The sequence below is a fragment of the Thermobia domestica genome, chromosome 10, assembly GCF_964235325.1.
Source record: "Thermobia domestica chromosome 10, izTheDome1.hap1.1, whole genome shotgun sequence".
NCBI lineage: Eukaryota > Metazoa > Arthropoda > Insecta > Zygentoma > Lepismatidae > Thermobia > Thermobia domestica.
This window is the reverse complement of record NC_137463.1, coordinates 135740373-135766462: the sequence shown is the minus strand read 5'-3', so window position 1 is coordinate 135766462 and position 26090 is coordinate 135740373. Positions and strand designations below refer to the sequence as shown.

The following is a 26090-nucleotide window of genomic DNA, read 5'->3' as shown; positions in this document are numbered from 1 at the left end:
TTATTAAATCTGATAATTTCAAGAAAATTACCACCCTTGATAAATCCGATTTTTTTCGGTGCATCACTCATTGCGCTCAAGAAGAAAAGTAGTGACATTCGACCAGTAGCAGTAGGGAATGTATGGAGACGACTCACAGCTAAAGTTATACGCTCGAGAATGCGAGAATCATTAATTGATATATTATCCCCACACCAGCTAGGAGTCTGTGTGCCCTACGAAGCTGAAATTGCAGTCCATGCAGCACAAATGTATTATTCCTCTCAATATCCTCAACCTACAGTTCTACTTAAAGTATATTTCAAAAACGCCTTCAACGAAATGAACCGAGATTCAATGTTGTCTTCAATTAAAAGCCACTTCCCTTCTTTCTTTCCATATATATACCAGAGCTACTCACAACCTAGCTACCTCTTTATACGAGATAATATTATCCTTTCGCAACGAGGAGTTCAACAGGGTGATCCACTAGGTCCTGCTCTATTTGCATTAACTCTTCAGTCAATCATTAGGGATATTAATACAGAGCTCAACATTTAGTATTTAGAGGATCGCACTGTAGCTGGAGAAACTGGGTCAGTATTACATACTTTAGATCATAATCGCACACAAGCAACATCAATCGGATTGTCTCTCAATTACTCAAAATGCGAAATCGGCTTTCTAGGAGTAACAAATGCAGAAACTCAAAGTCTATATGATAGATTCAACAAGGCGGTGCCTGGAATTAAGTTATTAACATCTTCTAACGCCGAACTGCTAGGAGCGGCTCTTACACCAGACACAAGGAGCAAGATATTACTGGAAAAGATTTCATCTTTAGATCATAAATTTTCGCGCCTTTCCAAACTTTCTGCACATTCAGCATTTTATCTCCTTAGAACATCTTTCTCGATCCCAAGATTTTTGTATTTTCTACGGTGTTCTCCATCCTGGAGAGACGATAATCTACTGGAGAAATTCGACAACGTTCTTAAAACAGGATTGGAGAATTTTCTAAATTGTACTCTCAGTGACGAAGCATTTCTACAAGCATCATTACCAGTCAAGAACGGAGGTCTAGGAATCCGTCGCGCCACAGACTTGGCTATCCCGTCTTTTCTAGCCTCTTTCTATAGTTCAAGAAGACTGATCGGAACCCTCCTTCAGAGAGAGGATGAAGAAGGCACCAACCCTGATGTACTGGACTTTATAGCTAAATGGTCAAATTTAGATGGGTCAGACCCCCGGCTCCTGAAAGTCGAAATAAACAGTTGGTCTGGGACAAGCCCAGCGTGAATTACCATTTAGCTTCATTATTGCAAACTTCTAATAACATCGAAGATAAGGCCAGGCTTCTTGCTGCCATGTCCCCTGAAAACGCTGCATTTCTTCAAGCTCTACCATCACTTTCTCTCGGACTATACCTAGAGAACGAAAGGTTCCGAGTATCCATCGCTCTTCGTTTAGTAGCAAATATATGCGAGCCACACCATTGTCCAAGTTGCAGCGATCTCGTGGATAAAAAAGATTTATACGATCTTCCATGCAAAAGTAGTGCCGGCAGACATTCACGCCATTGGAATGTAAATGACAATTTTGAGAGCCTTAACATCCGCAGGGGTGTCAGCTGTGAGAGAACCAATTGGTTGCAACCGTTCAGACGGAAAAAGGCCGGATGGTATGACATTAGTGCCATGGAAGCAAGGAATGGCGATGATTTGGGATTTCACTTGCTCAGAAACTTATGCCCCCTCGAATCTTCAATTTTCATCAACAAAAGCAGGACTTGTCGCTGCACGAAGAGCAAAAGAAAAGAGAAATAAAATATTAATCTCCTAGACAAGTATTGGTTTGTTGCAATAGCAATTGTGTCTAGTGGTTCCTGGGGTCATGAGGGTGCTAAATTTATTAACGAAATCGGCAAACGTATATCCATTAAATCAGGAGACACTCGAGCCAAATCTTTCCTAATTCAATGCATTAGCATGGTCATTCAACGAGGGAACGCAGCCGCTATTATGGGTACGTTACCCACTGGTAAAGAACTAGAAGAAATTTTTCTTTTATAATTTCTGACGGCGTCTAGTACACTAACAGCATTAAATTTTGGAAAGAAAGTTAAGAGATCTAGAATACATTTGCGCCCCAAATCCGCTAGGAGTCAAAGCGTTAAACAATTCAATTGAACTTGAAGAAAACCAATTCTGTTTTTAAATTCTCAGCAGATAGTACAGCAGGTCAAGTGCAATGTCCTAGAGGAAACTAGCATGGTTTTGGTGATCTTGAAGGCAAAGGACGTTCCGAGGAAATTGGAGTTGCTATCAACAGTTTAATTGATTTTGAAAGTAGTTTAATAGTGTTATTGTCATTGTTCTCCTTTTTAAATATCATGTAGCTCTTACCACAGAATGTTCACGTAAGCATCTCAAACACTAAACTTTTCTATATATTTACGTTATGTGAATTTGAAAATATTTATGTATGTACGTATATAAAACCCTAATTATATAATTTGCAAGACAAAAAACAATAAGCTATTGTCATAATTTACAGTTTCATTTTAAATTTTTACATTATAACTAAAAATAAAATATTAATTTCAGCTGCCCATATTTATAAACGGCAAGCAGCGATTAAAAGAAGCAATTAAAGCCATTAACGTTCATGCACTGTTCGACACCATTTGCAATATTAATAGTTTAATATTCGTAATAATTAATTTCTTTGGTAATAGTATACATAAGAACCCCCTGTCTTCCGTGCGCGAGGATACTTCATATTATATATTTATACGTTACCAAATTAAATCACTGCATTGTCTTCATTATATGTGCTTAACATTCTATTTTTACTTTCTAGAATAAATTTTGTTGATTTCGATTCGAAAAATGTTAAATATTTTTAAATTTATATCATAATGCAGACCAAAATCCTTGTTGCAAATAATGTAATGCGCTATAGCATATAAAGTACAAGGGCAAACAGGTACGTTCTTTTTTATTTTCGTATGAGTGGATAAGTAAATGAAAGTGGGTTTGTTACCCCCTTTCTAAGTTCGTAGATACTCAATGAATAATCCCTAAAAGTATGAGCGTCCAGCTTCTTCTGGAACTCAGACGGTCTTATGTATACTATATCCATTTCTTTGTGTGGAAAATTGAATAAGTTTAAAATATAAATAATTACATATAATCAGAATGCAGTATACTGATAAAGAAATTTTAGCATGCACATTTGTTACTGTAGCTAAATTCTGAATAAAATTTTATAAATATTGGAACTTAAAAATATGTCTAGTCAAGTGTAGTCGTTGATGAGCATATATATAATTTAAATTTACCTTTAATTTCTCTTATTTATAAATCAAATTGTTTGGTGATTAGCCGGTACAGCTTTAGAATACGGTTGTAAGTATAGAATAATAATAAATTCTGGTAACATATCCAGACAAACGCAAATATTTTTTTTACATCGTGGAATACTAACAAAACACACGATCGGTAACTAAGAATCAATGTCACGGATTCAGAATGATCCGTTACAAGGATCACTCATAACTATATCGTTGCGTTTAAGAAACGTCACTGGATCGAAACTTGCAACATACTTGCTAACGAAGCACATCCTGCGAAATATTGGCGCAAATTTCATCAGCTAACTGGTAGAGTTTCTCGTACTCCATACTCCATTGTTCATAACCATCAAGCAGTCCTTGCGGATACGGACAAGGCCAATATATTTGCTTCCTATTTTCAAGGCATTTCACACCACTACCCGGTTGGTATACACCAGACCGCCTACAACCAGCCATCAACCGACATACCTTTTGCTTCCTTTCGACCATCTGCTGATCATACTTTAGAACCAAATAATCCTCTAACCATGGCAATTCACCCCGAAACTATTAGTAATGCACTTATAGGCAAACGGAATACTGCACCAGGCTTTGACTCTGTTACATATGTTCTCGTCAGACAGGCGTCTCATTCTTTCCTCCTCTTTCTTAGCAGCATTTTTAACTTTATTCTACGAACTGGATTGTTTTCGCTCGACTGGAAGTACTCCAAAGTTCTTCTTTCCCTAAACCAAAGAAACCTCAATCAGAAGTCACATCGTACCGTCCTATACACCTCGCAGTTGTCTCTGCAAAATCTTGGAACGCATTCTTGTACGTCTCATGCACGACAATCTCAACTCACATAACCTTATTTCAATTCATCAAGCTGGATTTAGACCCAATTTTACACTCTAGATCAATTATTCCGTCTCACTACAGCCATTTATAATCAGTTTAATACAGGATTTCCTTCTTGCCTTGTAACGTTTGATCTAGAAAAAGCTTTCGGCAAGGTTTGGCACTCTGGTTTACTATACAAACTTCGTAACTACCTTCTACCAACCTCCTGCATTCCTTCTTAATAGGGCGACTAGCTTATATCTCGATCAATGGAACGCTATCTCATCTCATCTTCTTACAATCTGGGGTACCGCAAGGCTCATCTTTGTCTCCTTTATTACACTTATTGTACGCCGCGGACCTACTCGTTCCTAATATTCTAGTTTGCGGACGACCCACCACAATATTCCAGTTTGCGGACGACACTGCATTTTCACAACTGCCGGTACTGTTCGATCTCTTAATAAAACCATGCAAGCAGCTATTGACGCATTCGTGCATTGGTGTCATATATGGAAATTGAACATTAACTCTTCAAAAACACAAGCCATAGTTTTCTTGCCACGTAGACGCCGCTCTCGAATACATCGAAATCCGAATCTACTTTGTCTTCAGGTTGATATTACGCCTGTTCCCATGTCAACCACTATTACGTATCTCGGTGTCATTTTTGATACTCATCTTACATGGACTCCACATCTTACCAAACTCATAGGCCAAGCACAAAACCGACTTAATCTTCTGAAACGACTAGTTGGCACAACCTAGGGGCTACGAGCACGTACCGTAATCAATATAGGCCTATATAAAACATTCATGTGGAGTACGTTAACATATGGGCATACAGCTTGGATATCTGCACCGTTAAAATTCAACCAAGAACTCGCTATCCTCGAGCACCATGCTATACACCTATCATATCATATAAGGCTGCCGCATCCAACGAAATTACTTTATGAGATGATCGACTTTCCGCCATTACTAAATCATCTAGAACAACTTCGTATACGTTATATCTGCAAACGATTTGCTCAGCACCATCTGCTGATGCTTGAAATCCTCCGCTACGACCGTGATAACGATGCACCGCCCAATTACGTTGATACTCCCCTTCAGCACTTCATGGCACTATGTCATTTACAGTTAGATAACGATATGCTGGACCCCGAAATCTTTGCAGCTTATCGCCCGCATGAACTTTCATCTCATATCTATCCATCACACGCACCGTAAGTACCTATTAACAAGGGCGTCCTCTGTCATCATCAGTTCCTGAATCGCCCCAGGAACAGAAGATAACTTCATTCGTCTCAACTAACATAACCTAGTGATGTGACGTCCAGAGCATTTCATTTAATCTATTCCATCAACTATATTTACACCTTTATTTTTTGAGTCCACCTGGTAATATTAACATGTTCACTTGTAGCACTTCAAATATTACTGTGAATGTATGTGTGTTTCTCTTTTTGAATAACCACTTAATCCATGATTAATATTAATAAAATGAATGAATAAATAAATAATAAATATGAAACCTCATAGACCACCTATATTTTCTTTAACTCAATAAATCAAATTGAAGCACTTAACCGAAGAAAGGGCACAACCCTTTAACGGGACGACGGACAAAAAAAGAAGGTAGTTGTTACCTATTTTAATATTGAATTTTTCGATGTTCTCACACCATCAGAGATGTGATTGAAAGAATAATACGAATTTCTGGCATTAACTAAATATGTTATGTACGCGGCTAGAAAGTTCTCGCACCCTGTTTCGCTAACTGAGCCGTCAGTTGTTCTAACATCCTAACTAGGTTACCGGTTACAGACTATGATCGACAGTGGTAACCACGTGATCGGTTAACCTACCCCTGTGAGTTATTACACTCTAACCTAGCAATATTAACCTGTAACGCAAGTTAGCAATCACCTTATCTCTTAACCTTTTTGGCTTAGCTGCTGGGACACACGGCTTTGTTGTCCATATATTGACAAACTAACTTAGTTACTTTCCACTTTTTTCTTGTTTACTAGTAACTTTTTTCCCGTGTACCCTACTTGTGGAATTACACTTCGCCACTGCTTGTTCTATATGCTTATTAATTTTACTTTAACTGCTTTACTGTTGCGCTCTACTGTAACTACTCACAATGTTGTCATTAGTATCGAGCTATAAAGGTAACCAAGAAAGTTGTGTAGCTTTTTCACCCACCAACTTCGAACATCGATATGTCACCTGAGACGTATCTGGAAGATAAAAGGTTGTCCCCATCAGCATCGACGACCTTCTGTCAACTTCTGGAAGGCCATGGATTACATCGCCATAGAACTTGGTGGGCCATGAAGCGAAGAAAGTATCAAGTGCATTTTCCACCTCTACTAGTAGTGTTGTAAAAAAACGGTTTTTTTCTGTGAAGTTTTTTTTCAATAAAAAACATCGTTCTTTCTCATGTTTTTTTTCAAAACTCTGTTTTTTTTCTGGCAACTATTATTTATTGATTTATGTTGCAGATTATTGAAACAATCAACAGAACTTGAGTCGAAGCCCTCGTAACTTACAAATCGTTTGTTTCTTTGAACCTATACGAGCAAAATTGTGTGATTATTCCTTTCGGTCCCAGGTCATTTTTGGCGTTTTTCTACATTTCCAGTTAGTGACTTATTGCTCAAAAACTATTCATTCGATTGATATGGTTAAGGCCTTTTTTTAAAGAAAACGGATGTGGCTATTTTTTGGTGTAAGTTGCATTGGAGTGTTACCAACGAGTGGGAAATTATTGAGGGAAATGTAGGGGTGAAAATTTTTAAAAAATTCCCTAACCGAATTTCATAAATTTTTTGTATCTAGCACCACTGCTGTTATATGGGTTCAAGTCACCTAAACAAATCTTTGGTGTGTTGACAAGGTACAGTGAAATCCTGAAGTCGCTGGCTTCCATTCAAAGAGGGAAAGAAAAAAAATTCTGTCATACACATGAAATTTTGACACTTTTTACGCCTCAGAGGCAAAAATCAAATATGCCGGATACAGCTTCTCTAATTATCCTATTGAAACTTTTTACGGTGCGTTCTGTAGGGCAAAGAGGAAGCTTTCAGGTAGTGGTACGTTCGTCTCAATGTAGCCAGTAAGAGGGCAATAATAGAAGGGAAAAGGGAAATTTTCCGAATTTTTCACCTAATAGCGGGAATTAATTGTTTTGGCTGGAAACGCTGCCATCAGACAGACAAAAGCTATTTAAAAATAAACCGTAGTACTCGAAGAATATATCCTACAAGTATCATGGCGATATATAACAAAGTAAGCATGAAATTAAAAAAAATCTCATTCTACCTCAGAAATTCACCATTTTCTTACCATTTCCAGAACATGGTTTATTATAAACCTCAACTGTACTTCCCCTAATTATTCTAGTGAAACTTTTTATGATGCACTGTGTAGGCTAAGGATGAGGCTGTTAGACACTGGTACATTTGTTCGAATGTAGCCAATAAGAAGGAAATAATAGAAATAAAAAGGGAATTTTTCCCAAAATTTGCCCCTAAAATCTGGAATTAAAATTTTTTGTAGCTAGCAACACTACTATCAGACATACACAAACTATCTTAAAATAAGCTTTGGTATCCCTCTAATATATCCTACAAGTTTTGTGACGATATCTAATAAAGTAAGCATGTCAATAAAAAATATCTCATTCTACCTTTAAAAAAAATTAGTTATCTTTCCAATTAGAAAACAAGGTCCACTGTAAACCTCAACTGTACTTCCCCTAATTATCATATTGAAACTTTCTATAGTGCGTTGTGTAGGGCAAAGGCGAGACTTCAAGATACTGGTACGTTTGTTCCGATATAGATAACAAGAGGGAAATAATAGAGACAAAACATATAATTTTTCCAAAATTTCCCCTTAAAATCTGGAATTAAAATATTCTGTAGCTGGCAATACTGCAATCAGACAGACGCAAACTATTTTAAATTAAACATTGGTACACCACTAATATATCTTACAAGTATTGTGGCGATATTTAAGGAACAAAGCTTCTAATTACCAAAAATATATTACGGTAAACAGAAAAATAAGGAAAAACTAGAAAAATCAAGGGCTAGAACATAAATACGAATTTTACGTGCGTCCCCTAATTACCCCATTGTAACGATCTGTACTTTCGTTTGTTAAGTAAGGACAAATGTTCGATTGGCGTAAGTTGACTTGCACTCGGACGTATAGCTACGGATTTATAAACAAAAATTTCTAATTTTTTGCCCAAATATAGAATTTTAATTTCCCTAATTGGCAACACTGCGCGCAGGCCTGTCCAATTAATGCCAACAGTTAGGTATCCATCCGAGGTATCTACCTGGCAAGTCTTAAGGAATTCTTTCTACAACGAAGGAAGCTACAGGGAAAAAAAGTAAAGGAAATTCGAAATTAGAAAATTATCGAATTTTTTACTGGGGTGAAATTTGAGAAGAAAATTCGACACCAGAAGAAAAAGAAATTAATATGACAAACTATAGTCCAACCACATTTTGCAAGAATAATATCCCGATATCTTAATTAGTGTCCTAAACAAGTGACACACCTGTGTGTGCCACTTTGGCCACCTGGGCCACCGAGTACACATTTGATTACATTTTTTTTGACTACTAACTAGTGTTGTTGTTGTAGTTATAGTCTCGACTAATAATAATATCGTTGTAAACAATAACTTTATAAGGAAAATTTTCTCTCCTTTTTACATCTTAGTTCCAACATTGTTGGTGAGAAATGTAGGGTGTTTCAAAATAAATTTTGGGGTTTTAAGTCTTCGTAGTACTTATTACATTTTACGTACAATTATAAGCAATGCATGAAGTAAAAGAGCACCTCAAACAGTCTTTGCTACAAGTGTTCAATGTGGTATTCATTCATCACACGGCACACATCTAGCCGATAGGCGAGAAAGGCTCATAAACTTTCCGCCATATGGCACAAAAGGGCCATTCCATCGTCACGGGCAGGACATTTACACTACATTTTTGATGCTTTAAAGTTGTATATTTCTAAAAGTACAACATAAATTCTGCTAATTGTATGATATATGAGCAGTACAGACTTAGGAGTATATGTAGCTGATATTTTCAGTATTTTTTTCCATTTGGAGTAAAAAATATTAATCCCTGAACGTCTGTCACGGGCGGGGACAAAAAAGAGAAGTGACTTTCCACACACCAAGTGAATGTTACAAAACTCTGTGAATTCTTAGCTCAAAATGTTTTTATTTAAACGGAAATGTATAAATGATGAAATTTTAAAACAAACTTCACATAAGAGAAATTTGCCAAACATTTATATTGATAAATAAACTAAACTTTACTGTGTCACGGGCAGGACACATGATTGTCACGGGCAGGACACCGTGTGAATCAACACACAAAATCTCAATAAGAATGATTTCAAAAATGAAATAAAATAGAAAATAAGTCAATTTCTGCTGTTTTGTTATAATATTGTACACAACTAATTCTATTTACTTTACTTGAGGCTCGCTTTTATCACATAAAAATAATAATATGTCGTACACTTAATTCTCACCACCTACACTTTAGGAAATGGCTTTATTTGCCCATTTACACCAACCTTGTAGGGAAATTCGTACCAAACACTGTCTAACAGTATATAAAATAAGTGCCCGTGCCGTGGAAAATCAGCGCCCGGGGCGAGAGTATACGACGCGTCGCGACGGCGCCCCGTAAATATGAGTGAGGTCGACAGACCAGACCAAAGACAGACCAAAGCGTCACCATGGTTGGCGCGACGCGTAAGAAAATTTTCAAAAATAAACCCTGCTTTTCCTTGATTTTGAGCACTTTTTAATACTTTTCTCCTTCCATTTTATATATATCTTTTATTTTTTCTTCCTGAATTTTGCGCCCCCTTACTTTGACGCCCGGGGCCATCACCCCGCTCGCCCCTTCCCCTCACGGCACGGCACTGCTGGTATCACATGTATTATTTGATCGAAATGCACGTAAGACACATCTTCAACAGTCTTGAAAATTTTTACCGAAATCGCTTACGGTCTTCATACGAATTTCGTTGACTTTTTCGTCCTCTTCCACTGGGCTTTGTGCGTTGGTTGCATGTTTATGTTCTCTTCTTCTGTCCACTAGAGAAAAATTCAATCAACAAAAATGTTCCTTGTGTTATATCTTCAACAGCTGGCCTAACACAAGCCTTGTTAACATGCACACCTAAGTCGTCCCTCAGGATAGCTTCATGGCTTTCGAAATCATCATTTTCAGAATCTGAATAAAAGTCTGTTAGAAATTTAAAGATTTTACACGGATGAAGCTTTGATTTAAAAGTTCGACGAACTACCAAATTGTCAAATTGCAGGGAAAAACTGTTTTGATTGGAGACATTCAATTGACTAGAGCATTTTCCCGTCTTTTATTCAAAGCGTCTTTTTCCTTTCAATTTCTGTTGATGATAAAGTACGGGACAAGAATAAACGACCAAAAATACCATTAAAACTAATGGCATTTTTGGTCGTTTATTCTTGTCCCGTACTTTAGTAGTAAAACCGATATATTTTGAAACGAAGAGCTTAAAGCTACTACGAAATCAGCAGCACATTCTACAATTACTTTATTTTGTTTCACAAAGTTCCATACTGGCCTTTTTGTACGTACTCCAATCCCATCCACTTCTCCCTTGAAACGAACAAAAAGGTGACGCTAATGATAATATTTATATGAAACTTATTTTAAGTTAAAACATCATACTGACAGTAATAGATAATCCTCTATTTAAGTAAAAAATGTTCATGCTTAGAAAACTTTATTTTAGTGCACATGGAATCATTTTCTATCATAAATAACCAATGTACACAAACTATCCCACCAGTGGCATGCCCACTGTCACGGGCAGGACAAGTTTTCAAATTGAAATAAATCGAAATATATTTATAGCATTAGTCCAAAATTTGGTACGTGTGAAGTACACGTGCAAATTGTTACTTCTACTAAGTACGAACCACATTCTCAAATTTAGTAATTCAGTACATTAACTTTTGGTAGTTTTCTGTCACGGGCAGGACACTCAAGTTGACGTTTATATCTTTAATGATATTATAAACAATTTTTATCCTGTAAACACTTTTTCAACTGCAGCTTGTAGCAAAAAGAAGCATCTTGAATAGCTCGGAGTTACTTCAGCCAAACATGCACAATATACCGTAAAATGTTGCCGATTACAAGAATAAAAAATTTCCTCGCAGCTGACATGTTACAAATTCACAACTTAGACTTAAAATTTTACGTGAATTCTAAGTATAAATAAGTTTTTCTTTGTGAAAAAGTAAATTTCGTTCTATTTACTTCATATATACGTAAAAATGCATTGGTTTTGACAGTTTTCGAAAATTTGGGTTCAGGCTCACTTTCGCGTGGAATGGCCCAAAACACATTCAATTTAGGGGAGTTTCGTTTCAATTGTATCATCTCCTGAGGATTTGCTGACGGCCAGATGCAAACATTATGAGTGTTCACATTAGCTCTTAGGTGAAAAGTCGATTTATCACTGTAGACGACACGATCCAGAAAATCTTCATTGTTATGCAGGAATATTTCACTTGCGAAATTGGCACGTAAACCGTAGTCTGTAGGTTTTAGTCCTGTAGCAACTGCAAACAATAAAGACGTAGTTGCAAGCGTCTCCTTAATATTCTTCACACAGACGGTTGCACTGTACAGGTTCAGTCTTTACTAAAACACAAAAAGCTTTCTGCTCTCTAGTCTCCATCTTTGCTACTTGCTCTTTCTAACGGATGACAGAAGAAACAATGCATGTACATGCGTGCGTACAAAACTGTCTGAGTTGCTCTTTCATCTGATATAATATTTATAATTGTAAGTTAATTGTAATAGATACTACAAAGTTTCAAAACCCTAATATTAATTTTGAAATACCCTGCATTACTTCAAATTGAGTCATCCTATATTCAGGTCCTAGTCAATTTGTCGCCTCGTGCAATGGCATAATTTGCCGCCTTCCCCTTTCTCCAGAAAGAACAAATCTTAGAAGTCATGATTTTAAGTATGCTACTCCAGCATGAACAACAAAGGTGAGGGTAAGTACAGGCGCACTCAGAAAGGCTTAAATACTTACTAAAAATGCAATTCCGTTGTCTGTTTTTTTTTTCTTGAAATGTTAATCTATTATGATAATGAAAGATAAAGCAAACACACCTGCTGAGGAAAGATGGTAATCCTTTTTATAGAATTCACTATCGAGCTTCAATCTCAATGTATCAGTTTGCAATTCCAGTGCAACTAGCTCTTTTATCTTTATTTCTTGATTTTTCTTCTACATCTTCTAACATTTTTTTTTAAAAAAACTTATTTCTATCTTCAATGATAAGGAACTTGCTTCTGACAAAAACAAGACTACTTTCATATCAAAACTGTGATAACTTACTAAATGGAACAGATATTCACTACTATTCGAGAATTGAATTCTTGCATTTGACAACAATCAAGCAATTTGTGCTCGGACTTATTCGACCATTTGCTTTAGCATTGTCCATGTGGCCTTAAACTAATGCAACCTAAACATAATTTATGAATGTAGTATTCAAATAGAAGGTCAACTTAGTAAATGTAACTACCATCATCATGAAGTCTGTTTCCAACAAGAAATATTGAATTTAAATAATATACTTATGACAGATTTTGCCGGACCATCCAAGCTTGCCGTTCCACGCAAATGCACGTGTTGCATATATACAGTGGCGTATTTAGGAGGGCTTCCGGGCTTAAGCCCCCTCCCCGAAATCGTACTTACTATAGTAAAGTATATGAAATATCTTGCAGAATTTTCACATTTTCAGGCAAAGCCCCCACCCACCCGAAAGTTAGCAAAGCCCCTCCCGAAACAAAATCGTAAATACGCCACTGCATATATGGTAGAGCCGGCTCTGCATATCATATATATCTAGTCGACAAATTATTTATATATGACATTTAGAAAAATACTATTAGGCAAATTAGTATTAGTTTTTACCTTTAGACAAGTTATTGGAATTTTATACTGTTCGTGACATTATTTTCGTACTTATTAAAGGCCTGCTTTCACGAAAAAACAAAATTTCATTTCTACTTTTATTTCTTAGTTGATATTGATGAAAACTGCTGAAACCCGAATTGTTAATAGGTATGGTATTCATGTAAATTGTAAAATATTTGTAGCGTATCAGTATCTAGCGTTTAATTTATGTTGCATTTTACGGTGATTACACCTACATAAAAATATTTCATACTTAAATAGACGTAAGATGCGTTACAAATTACTATTTGAAAAAAAACGAAATTTAGAAAAAAAACGAGAGGCAATGTTTTTTTTCTAAAAAAAAACGTACATTTCTGAAAAAATACGAACCGTTTTTTTTCTATTTACAACACTATCTACTAGGGATTTGAATTGGCCATTGGTCATTGTCCAAGGAATGGAACAGGTGATAATCAAACGGTGCAATGTCCGGCGGATGCAATAGTGTTTCCCGTCCAAGGTGTAGAGTGGTGTCCAAGGTCATCCTAGCCACATGGGGCTTAGTGTTGTCCTGGAACAGGAGGACCTCTTTGAGATTCAGAAATGCTGGCTCCAGAGTTTTGAGTTTTTCTTGAATACGGCTCAACTGCTGACAGTACACAGTTGTATTGATGTTATGACCAGTTGGTAGCAGTCCCCGATGCACGATGCTGCGAGCAGTCTACCAAACACACTGGAGGGTCTTCTGATGAAGTGCTGTTTCCGACTGTTTTGGAACCGGTTTATGGGATGCTAACCAATGATGACGACACTGTGGAGCTTCGTACAGGACCCACTTCTCATCACATGTCAATACCCTGTCTAGAAATGGCTCCTTCCTCAGAAGAAACAGCAAAGAAACACATGTGTCTGCTCGCGTTGCCTTCTGGCCCGGAGTCAAATCATGTGAGACTCATCGACCCAACTTGAAGTGCTTCCCAAATTGATGAAGGGCTGTCGAATAGTTTGTCCACTCACATTGAATTGTAGTTCCAGTTCCTCACATGTCTGGCCACTGTTCGCCTCAATTTCTGCCTGAAAATGTTCATTTTGTACATGTGTTGGTCTTCAGTACATGTGGTACATGTGGTACGTCTTCGAGTGTTTTGTTACCGTCCTTAAACTTGTTTAACCACCACTGCACTGTCCGCGTAGCTATGACATCCTCACCAAAGGCCTGTCGTATCTTCACCCTGCTACAGCAACGTTTGATCCCAGTTTGAACTCGTACAGCATACACGCCCTTATGACGCTCTGTGGAGGTCCCATGTTCTCTCTCCTCACACAAGTTTACGGTGTAACGAACTGGCACAACCAGGTAGTATGCTGGATATACCCACATCAACAACTGACGTTCGCCTTTTCTCCATTTGCATTCAACTCACGGTGTAAGGGCCAATGATACACAGACCTCCGCAGAAAGCGGCAGAACTTTCTTGGTTACCTTTATAGAAACATTGACCCGATGATCTTCTCTTATTTAATTTCTGTCATGTTGAGAGAGCAAATTCTCTCAGCCACTTTAGCTGACGAGCAAAAATTCTTGGAACGTCTGCTTTAGAGCTTAAGGTTGTTTCCAGCATTGAGACTATGTGAGATGTGAACTTTAAGTGGCATTCGAACTATACGAACTCTTCCAGGCATCAACCCGATTCTCCCCTGATATAACAAGTACATTTACCATATAGCCAAGAGAGAGCTCTGCTATTCTGGTGCGGGTTGTAGTTGTGTATTTCTGTATTTATTAAATGTTCGATGGAGTATTAAGGATGGTTTGTCTGGTCTGGCTTATAAACTATTTGTACACTTGGCAATTACAGTCGAATTATTCTGCTGCCATTCAATGAACCAGCATGTGCGAAACAAGTTAGATTAAATATATTCCGCCTTATGCAGAGTCATTTTGACGTATGATTAGTGTCATACTAAAGGCCCGGCTACTTCAGGTAACATATGTTAGTCGAACTCTTTAGTATGGCACTAATCGCGCTTCAAAACGACTCTGCATAACGCCCATTTTGTTTTAAAAAATGGCGTGCTAGAGTAGGCTAAGGTAGTGTGAAATGTGAAAAAACGAAGGATTTTCTAAATATAATGAAATATTAAAAAATGCATGAAATTAGATTTTACGCCGTTCGGAATTGAACATTTAAAGACTTTTTTCACATAAGATTAAATGTACAGAATATAAAATTTTATATATATCCGTTCTTTGCTTGTTACTAATCATTATCGTATCAGGGTCAATCTATCTGAAGTGGTCCAAAAATGGTGAGAAGGGTTGCTCGACCATCTCCGAAAATTATAAAAATTTGAGTGTAACGAACGGTATATATGAGAAGATCAATAGCATCATTCACATTTTCCTATGTGCAAGTATTCCTGAATGGCGGTCATCTTTGTTGTCGGTGGAGTGCCAATTTTTGCATTTGCAAGCGTTTACGAAAATTAAGTTGCTCAGGACGTACGAATCAGACGTACGACCATGGAGCTAGAAAGATGAAACAAACGCCACTCGCAAGCTTTTACACAATTGAACACAAACAAAAGCGGGCCTAATTGCTGCACTATATATAGCTTTTAAGTTCTAGCATGAAACATATCCAAACATTTAATTTTTTCCGGGCTACAACCATCGTCACGCACGTACTTCCTTCGCGTTTTTACCATGTCCTCACTATTTTCTCCATGTAATATCAGTCATGATTTTTTTTGCAATAGTTTATTCACATACAGAATTACTTTGTGGCCTAAGCAGCAATTTTTAGCACTTTGCCCTCCTGAGATATTAGGCTCCAAGAATGGCATCAAAATCACGATCTTCAACTTTCGGATCCCCATAAATCTACGGTGCCAGTAGTATCATAGCCGTGAATATTTCTGTAGACTCTTTACATGCAATAGTATTCAGCACGAAACTTATGAAGCCCCTACTTTATACAGCCCCTTCAAAAGTGTAATTTTCTGTAATTTTTCTGGTGATTTCATGTATTGGTCTGCAACCCTGCATATTTATTTAGACGCAAAAGTTTATATTCTCCGTGTACCTCAGTCTCTTCTACGTTTTTGTTTGGTGTTCGTCTGATTCGTACGTCCTGAGCAACTTAATTTTCGTAAACGCTTGCAAATGCAAAAATTGGCACTCCACCGACAACAAAGATGACCGCCATTCAGGAATACTTGCACATAGGAAAACGTGAATGATGCTATTGACCTTCTCATACACAAGGTTCATCGCACTCAAATTTTTATAATTTTCGGATATGGTCGAGAAATCACCTCTGGACCACTTCGTATGGATTGACCCATCAACAACTTTTACTTTTTAATTATATTTATCTAATGCCATGTTAGAAGTAAGGATTGACTGAAATCTCACTAATTAGCATTCTAATAGGCCTGAAGGAAGACCCACGAAGCAGTAAATACTTGATACTTTATGCATATAATTTGAGTGCTGTATCACCAAATAACGGTTAACATACACATTAATAACAATATTTACTAATTATTTAAATATCTTTTCTTTTTAAATTACAGATAATCATTTTGAGTTTTGATGGCGCCTTGACATCGCTTTATTGGAATAGTTATTATAGGGAACTTATCTCGGACCGTCAGAATCCAAATGGCTGCCCCTTCCGAGCAACGTTCTTTGTCACACACGACTACAGTAACTATTCTCTAGTGAACGAAGTTTATAGGCAGGGACATGAGATAGCAGTACGATCAGTTAGGTAAGTCTAAGTATCTATTTTATCAGTTGAGTATAATAATAATAATAATAATAATAATAATAATAATAATAATAATAATAATAATAATAATAATAATAATAATAATAATAATAATAATAATAATAGCCTGGAGGATAACGGAAAAATCGTGCATTTTGGTATACCAACATGAAATTTGGTACAAACGTTCTTTGTGATCATTTGCTTATTCTAAGATATGAAGGTATTTTCAAAATCACGTTAATTAAAAATGGCGGCCAATTTCCAAAATGGCTGAATGTAATTATTATGAAAGAACACAGAAGTCATGTTTTTGTTAATACTAATACAGTGAGATTTACTATATGTGTCCTTTGTGTTCCACATGTAACTTTTACATGTGAAAGAATAATTAGTTTTAAAGCTCCTTATAAAAAATGGAGGTCGATTTTCAAAATGGCAGATGGTAATTACATGAAGTAGACAGAAAAATTGGTATCTTGAAATTTAGATGATTACGGTATTCCGTGAATGTTGGTGGTCAGTATAAAGAATAAACTATTTTCAAACCACGGCGATCTAAAATGGCGGCCAATTTTCAAAATGGTGGACTGTAATTTGAAGAAACTAACGGAAATATTGAGCTTTTCGTTTCGAAACATGTTCTACATGTTTCATTTGCAATCTCCCAATATGAAGATATTTGGAAACAGCTTCCATATCATCTCAATATCACCGTTAGTACTTTCAAGATATTTTTCCATTATCATTTAATTTGCTGATCTTGTTTACGTATTTATGCTCAAGAGTTCTGTAATATGAGTCATAGACTATCTCTTGTTCTTATCGCTGCCGGAAATGGGTTACTTCTTGAAAGAGTGTCTAAAGAAGTCGTTTTTGTGCATGTGTGTGAACTTATGTTGCGAGTGACTGAAATAAATATCTGTGAATTAGTAGTGTGTGAATCTTTGATAATAAAAAAACTTTCCAGTTAATAGATACACCATACAGTGAATCAAGTAGTGATACTGATTGGGGCAAGTGCATCTTCTGCCAGAAGGAGACCATCGAACATTTAATATGTTTTAGTAATCGTACTAATACGAGAAAATTTTCCGAGAGCCGAAACAGCAACTGAAGCAAGACCGTAATCTTTCTCTCCATCTCTTGTCAAGCTTGTGATGGAAATCTTTCAGAATTCTTCCGACATGAAAATCAACGGTTTCCTACAGCGTTGACAGAAAAAAATGGTTTGATGCGATCCGGTGAAAAGTCTGATCTGCTGAAATGTTTAGAAGATTACCTAAGAAAGGACGAGCAAACCATAGAAGAAAAGATCGATCAGTCTGCAAATACGTTAATCATTGATGGCGCAGCTTTAGTCAACACGATGAAGCCAACTTTGGCAGACACTTTCGAAGACTATGCAGATAAATTGATCATTTACTTGATCCAAAAAGTCAGATGTCCAAATATTCTCAGAATTGATGTGATTTTTGACGTACATAGGACTGACAGCTTAAAAGCAGAGACGCGTGAAGTACAACCTTGGAAGAAAGTTCCAAGCAAATGGGACGAACTTCTTCGCGTAGAAGCAAACAAAGAAGAGCTCTTCTTACTTCTGGCAGACAGAATATCAAAAGCTTTCTTTCATGGCACAGTTGTTGTAACTTCAGGAAAATCTGCTTTCAGCTTGAATTCGATCAACGTAAGTGAATTTATGCCCTGCAACCGTACGCTGCGCATGGTCTTTCCAGTGGATGTCGCCGTGTCTTGGTATGAATTATTGATACGGATGTTGTAGTTCTTGGTATTTGTATCGCTTCTAAACTTCAGTTTGAACAACTATCTGTATCTTTCGGAACCAGTACGCATTTTAGAATCATCGAAGTGAGCGGCATTGCTGCATCTTTAGCCAGCGAACATTGTAAGGACTTACCTGCGTTTCGCTCCCTAACAGGTTGTGACACCACATGTAGATTCGTAGGCAAAGGGAAAGTATCTGCATGGTCGGCATGGTATTCACTCGAAGCCGTGACTCCAGCAGTAGCAACACTTTCTCGTTTACCAAGCAAGGAAGACATTGTCAAAATATTTCCTGTTTTGGAAAGATTTGTGGTTGTGCTTTATGATAGATGCAGTCAAGAACAACACGTCAACAGCGCAAGACAAAAATTGTTTGTCAAAAATATAGAGGCACTGAAAACTTTCCGCCAACGCAGGATTCTTTGCAAAAGCACGTTCTTCGTGTGGCCTACCAAGCAGGATATCGATTGGGACAAACTCTTCAACCAAAACAACACCTTCATTCTCCCAGTAATCTTGGATGGATGCGATGCGCAGATTCAAAGGCTTAGATATCAAGATTAATCTCTGTTATACTTTTTATGTCTTTTTACGTTGAAATCTGAATCTTACTTCTATGCTATTGTTTATTCGTGCGATTGTTTCTTTCATAGACAACATTGCTTGCAGCTGCAGAAGCTTGGAGACAGATCCTCATATGCGCTTGTGTAAAGTGATGTGGGGTCCTTTGCAAATGTGTAAAGGCTGATTTAGCATGGACAACACTCGGCCACTGCGCAGCTATTTCTACAAATGACTAAAATGAAAACAGATCACCATGAAATCTTATTATACATTTTAAGTGTTAACTGTGATGGACGTGTTTTAAACAGATGCATTTCCTTCTGTTGCAATTTTTATTTTTAAATGAAAGATATGATCCACGTGAATTTTCCTTTCTTAAACGTGTATATACTTTTAGTTTTATTTCTAGATATGTTAGAAATGTGTATTGCTTTGGAAGTTGAAATCTTCAAAACACTCAAACATGTTTAATGAATTTAGTGTCAACTATTTTATGAAACAAACAAATGAATAGATAAAAATATATACAAGGTGTCCCAAAAGTAATGGCGAAAAATGAAACCACAAATTCCTAGTACCAAAACAAGAAAAAATGTTTATATGACATATAGTCCGAAAATGGACTGGGGCGGAGCTAGACAGCTTCGAATGCGGGGGAAAGGAACTTCACACCTGCCAGCGGGATAATGAGAGGAGCTAGGAAGAGGGTTCAGAAAGACATAAAAATTATATCGACATGTTAAACGCATGTTACATAACTGCGTCAGATATTTGGGAGTCCAAGAATAGATCACTGAGCATGGTTGCATAATCTCAGGGGGCAATGGAAAGTGGTATACCAGATAGAAACTTGCAGAGAGAGGGTAGAAATAAGAACAAGTGTAACTAGTCGTGTCATGTAATGAAATAACAGGCAGAATCCACAACGACCTACTGCATTTGTAACGTAGTATCTTACACAGAGTAGCTAGCAACTACTAGATCATACGTGCAAACAATAAAGGTACCTACAAAAGATGTTCGAAGTCCTGTTCTCTCACATCTACGCAACGTGCTAATCGTGAGTTTCGAATGCATTCCTTCACTCCCGTTGTGTTGCGTAACTGTTCCCACGTATCTTCAATGTGGTTTTGTTAATTGACAAGTTTCTTCCCTAAGTGTGAAGTTCTTTCCCCCACATTCGAAGCTGTCTAGCTCCGCCCCTGTCCACTTCTGGACTATATAAACATTAAACATTTTTTCTTGTCCTTGTTTTGGTGCCAGGAATCTGTGATTGCATTTTTCACCATTACTTTTGGAACACCCAGTATATTATATTTCTATAATAGTTTATTTACGTTTTACGTTTATTGAAACATTTAAAAGGTATTTACTTTGTAACAACCAAATTTGAGATAATCCGTAAGTGAAAAAATGAAAACTTTCTTGAAACAGATGTCCGCCATTTTGAAAATTAGCAGCAATTTTCGATGGAGGGCACTCCTAGAAGGTCCTATATATACATATAAATGACAAGAAGTATAAAAACCTTTCTGTATCAAATTTCAGCTAGTTACTTCGAAAATTATTATTTCCACTTAGTTCTCCTGAATTTACTTTCGGTTATTTTGAAAATTGGTCCCCATTTCCAATATAGGCGATTCTCGAAATGCCTCCAGATCTTAAAATGAACAAATTGACACATAGAACCTGTGTGCCAAGTTTCATGTTGGTACACCAAAGTGCACAATTGTCTTGAAATCATGCATTTATCCTCCGGACTATAACAAAGATTACTTTTGCTTTAGAAATTTAGGTGTTCGCAGATGTTGGTAATATTGCTAGGTATGAAGAATGTTCCTAAAGTACGACTTATAATGACAAAAAAAGTTTTATGGTATAGATATATAATATTGTACATGCATTGATGAAATTACTCTGAAGTTATTGTAATGTTAGTGGAAAGATTTGAAATTGTTATAAAAGACATTATGATCTTTGTGTCTTTTCGAAAGCATTTATATGATTAGATGTGATACTTATCAAATTACATTTTCGAAATGAACCTTTCGGGAAAGTCAAAATTTCCAGTTAATGTTCCTTTGTTCCTATTTATTCGAATGCGTCATGCTATTATCATAGTATTCCCTACTTAGGTCTTTTAAACGGTTTTTGCTCTGTGCGACTTGATTGCGTTTATTACTGATGTAGAGGCCTTCAAAATTTGGATGTTTGTGACACTATAGTGGTATTTAGTTTGTAACATTAAATAATAAATGTATATTGCAAGTTTTCGTTTAACATGGAGAGCTGAAATATTCAATAACCATACATAGTAAAAAGTTGATTTATTAAAGAAACACTATGTTGAGTTGGTAACCCCGTTAATCTGATAGTATTTTGTAGAGTACATCAAACAATTTATCCCTATTGACATTTACATCGTACGAAATTTGAGTGTATTTTATTTATTACTTTATAAATTATAAGGGCTGCTTTCCCAATATATGTTTGAGTTGAATGAAGCAAAATCACACGAATTTTGACATATTATGAAACTTTTGACTAACACAGGAACGAACCAACTGGGAGGTGAAAATATAGAACACAATATATAACGTTATGGGGCCTTTACACTTAGTCGATTTGTGGTCGATTCAGTTGAACTGACGTCACTTTCTACTCAGTCGACTGAATTGCTTGCTGGTCGAAAGCGACTGATGGACTTGCAACTGAATTGAAAGACGTTCTGGGGTCGATTCGATCAGATCGATCCAAAAATACATGTTTTAGAATCCTAAGGTACTCACGCAACAATTTTTATGGTTCTACGGACCTTGGTTCAAGTCAATTGTAAACCTGGGGCCGCGCAAGATGTTCCCAATCGGGCCCCGCACCACTTATATATATATATATATATATATATATAGCCTACATGTGTGTATATGTATATATACTGGTCTCCAAAAAGATAGCATAATCCTAATCCACACGGACCAAACATACCTGACTGATTCTAGGCATCCAAAATGTGCACATCTGCGTGAGAAAAGTGTGCAAGGGAAGAAAAAAACACACAACACATAGCCCAGTAAATAAAGGGCCAAAAATGAGGCTGAGCTCAAATAATTTATAAAAAGCTGAAAATTTCAGGAATGGTTTTTCAAGTTTTATAGAATAACATACTAAAACTCGCGGAAAATCGCATGTGTGCGTCATCCTCAAAATGGCGGACAAAGATGGCGGCCAGTCGATATAATTATAGTTCGGAATTTTGAACGTAGTTCAGAAACAAAAAGTCGTAGATCATTTGTGTAAAATTATTTGAACTCCAAAAGCATCTAACTTCAATTATAAGTGTAAAAGATTTGAATACAACCACTTTTGAAAGATTTACATCCACATAATCTTCAAAAATGTAGGAATTTTTTGCCCTTACCCTGTCAAGTCGTGCAAAAATTTCATAATCGTTTGAAAAATAGATTTTATACGTTTCAGTTATTTTAGTGAGCTATTTACTACATACAATATAAAAGCTCGTTCAAACCGGATAAAAATTAACTGAGATATTTAGTTTTGAAGCAGGTGTCGTTTAAACAATATTATGAAGCTCTAGTGGTCGATAGATTTTTATGTCACAAATTTTATACAAATATAAATAAGGACTTTTCTGTTATTTTTTTAGTTGCAATTACTACCTTTCGCCTCAGATTCTGAGCTTAAACTATGTATGTGCTTTATTTTCAAGTGTGCAACTCTCACAGTCATTGTTTCTTTGACTTTAAAACTTATATAATGTCATAACTGTATAGTGGTAGAGAAAAGTGTATCAATAGAGTATTATATTGTGTGTGTGTGTGTGTGTGTGTTTCGTTGTGTTGAAATTTATTTTTCCGTGAATGTGAATATTTTTCCGCGATCAAGTTCAGTTTTCTTGGGCTTCGTCTTGTCTCCCAGTCATTACAAAGATCCTAATGGGGTCATTAGGCGGAAAGGCTAATAATCCAGAGAATGTGTAATCTGCAATACACCACTCAGCGAAGGAGAAGTTGTGATCATTGCTAGAGGTCTCTCAAATACTATCAAAGCTAATGTGACTCGCAATGATGGACTAGAAACTTATTTTCGTAGTGCTGGAAAAAAATCGTTTAGATGTCACTTTCCGAAAAAAATTATATTAATGAGAACCAGTTAATCGAATACTCCAAAGAGAAATCTACAAGTAATGAAGAAGCTAACGTAGAAAGTACTTCGAGAGAAATTAGGAAACCATGTACTTCGACTTTCGATTTCAAACAACATTACTTATTTTGAGATAAGGACTGGTCTTCGTCCCTCATCTGCGAACTCCAGCAGCAGAAATGGTCTTCTTTCGGCAAACAAAAATTAGTTCCTTACCAAGAGAATACAATAACCAGCTTGAAGAGAATCGAAATCAAGTCTATCCTCCGGATTGGACGCTAATTCCTGGGCTCAAATTAGCAGAATTGTCACACAACCTTTAAACAGAAATGTATCTTATAAAAGCTACGCCATAACCATTGTGGAATGGTGAAATGCACGCCATTTAGAAGGGTCAAAATTCTCTTTTGGATATAAGCAGTGTAGTGCCTCTGCCTTTCTTCAATAATTTAGCATCAACTATCAGTAGTATCTATTCTACTCTTCTGTATGCAGTAAAAGAGTGCAAGAAAATTGGACGGAGCACATGTATTGTGACACTTGATCAGCCATTATACTGGAAAGCTGTTGAAATCGTACTTGCAGCTGAAGAAATTTCTGAATTGTCCTAAGTTGTAGTGCGCTTAGAAGGTTTCCACTTACTTATGTCATTTCTAGGCACTATTGGATACATTACGTCAGGAAGTGTATAGAGGAACTTTTGGGTATCCTGTACGCCAAGACAACAGTAATGAAAATGCTGAATGATCATGCCTACTCAAGATCATTGAGAGTTCACTTCTTGACTCTGCTTGCTCTTTACATACAGTTAGAAAGATTTACAAGCCACTGAGGAGATGACAAAATATAAGATCTATGCAAAATCTAAGATCATTCCTATGCGAAATGTACCCATCGCTATATTCAGCAGATGGAAGCCTTGGATGCAACTATGGAACCAGAGGATTACAATAAATTAACAACCTAAGGATACTTCACAATTCAAAAAAAAAAAAAAAAAAAAGAAAGAAAAAAAAAAAGCCTTCTGGAGCGGAGTTCCAACTGATATGATTATCGAACAATTCTTAATGAAGTCCATGAAAATTTCTGTTGGATTAACTCAAAGTCGGGGATTATCAGACTCTACGTTAGCTAGATGGATCCTTCATTCCCAAGTACTGTTACCGTAACAGAAGTTCTAGAGGACTTTTGTGGGAAACAGTTCGTGTTATCTGAGCGGCACGTTGAGCTAAGGTCCTCCCGCTCATCTCGTGATGATAAAGACTTGAAGAAATTCTCAGAATGGTTGTCTGTTCACGACATTTTCGAAAACTCAGCTCGTTGCTAGAACTTCAAGAACGTTGCTACAGGCCTAGTTGCAGACAACAAAACACATTGCGACCAAGCGAGGAGTGTTGGGAAAATATTAGTTCAGAGAATGATTGGAGGATTCTATGGATCTGTAATGCTAAAAAGAAAGAAAATAGTCATCCCTATCTCGGCCACCTACAGTATCGTCAAAAGCAAAGAAGAGCCGATTGTTATAAACTCGTTGCAGCTCTTCTGCAGAATCGCAGCTGTAATTTAGTGAAGTGAAAATCTTCGTATCTGAAATATGAATTAGCAACAATGCCACTTTCCTTGTATGATAACATCTCCATGAGCAAGAATGCCAAATCAACTACGGTAAATATCGTCGAGTCACTGATGTCTTGTGTTTAAACACCAGAAGATATTATGTATGTTGTAGATGGAAGATTCATTCCTCACACAATGGTGTTGGCTAAAAATGACACATACCAGCAAATCTGTGTTAAGTATGTGAGTTATGTCAAGCGACATTTTTCACTTTGTAGTGCCGTTGTATTTGATGGATACAAATTACAATTAGATACGAAAAATGACGAAAGACAGCAAATAGCTTTGAAAAATATATCTGCAACGATCGTATTTGATTCTATCATGGAAGTCACAGTTCTTGAGAAACTCAGAGAACAATGCTAGACTGGTTCAAATGATGAAAACAATCTTGAAAGAAGCAAAGATAGCCGTATATGAAGCAGAAGGAGATGTCAATACATTAATCTGTTCAACAACAATGGAAGAAAGTATAAACTGGACATCTGTAGCTGTTGTCGGATCTGATTCAGACCTTTTAACGATCTTGCTGAAAGATTTCTGAGCAGTCGCTGTTTCTGTTAAGGCCACAGACAAAAGCTGATCTCAAGTGTTCAAAGTTTTGTGCATTCTGCCAAGCAAGTTCCTGTGCCAACGGCCAATCGAAAGACGACTCTGATTTAGATGATGACGAATGTCTGGCTTATTTGCTGATGCAATAGGTAAGGTAATTAATGAACTCTTATAACTTCATCTTTTCTAATCTGTTTCAAAATTAAAAATTTCAGTTCATTTTTGTACGATCTGAACGAGCTTTTCTTTAAATTATAGATAATGAATACCTTATTAAAAATATTAAAATCTTTAACGTATATTTCTGTACCCGTAAAAGTAGTTTTACATAAACTACCAGAATAAGGGCTAAAATACCCAAATTTTTGAACTTTAAATGGATGCAAATTCTTTAAAAGTTCTTGGATTCAAAGTTTTACACTTAGAATTGAAATTAGGTCTTT

At 36.6% G+C, this 26090-nt stretch overlaps 1 protein-coding gene across 1 annotated transcript in view; it reads left to right on the top strand.

Annotated features, from left to right (window-relative positions):
- Positions 1 to 26090, top strand: part of LOC145662726 (chitin deacetylase 8-like) — a 142147-nt gene that overhangs the window by 47291 nt on the left and 68766 nt on the right. Inside the window, exon 2 of the mRNA XM_081728590.1 lies at positions 16772 to 16968. Coding sequence (XP_081584716.1) covers positions 16772 to 16968 — 197 coding nt within the window. The remainder of the gene's footprint in view (positions 1 to 16771; positions 16969 to 26090) is intronic.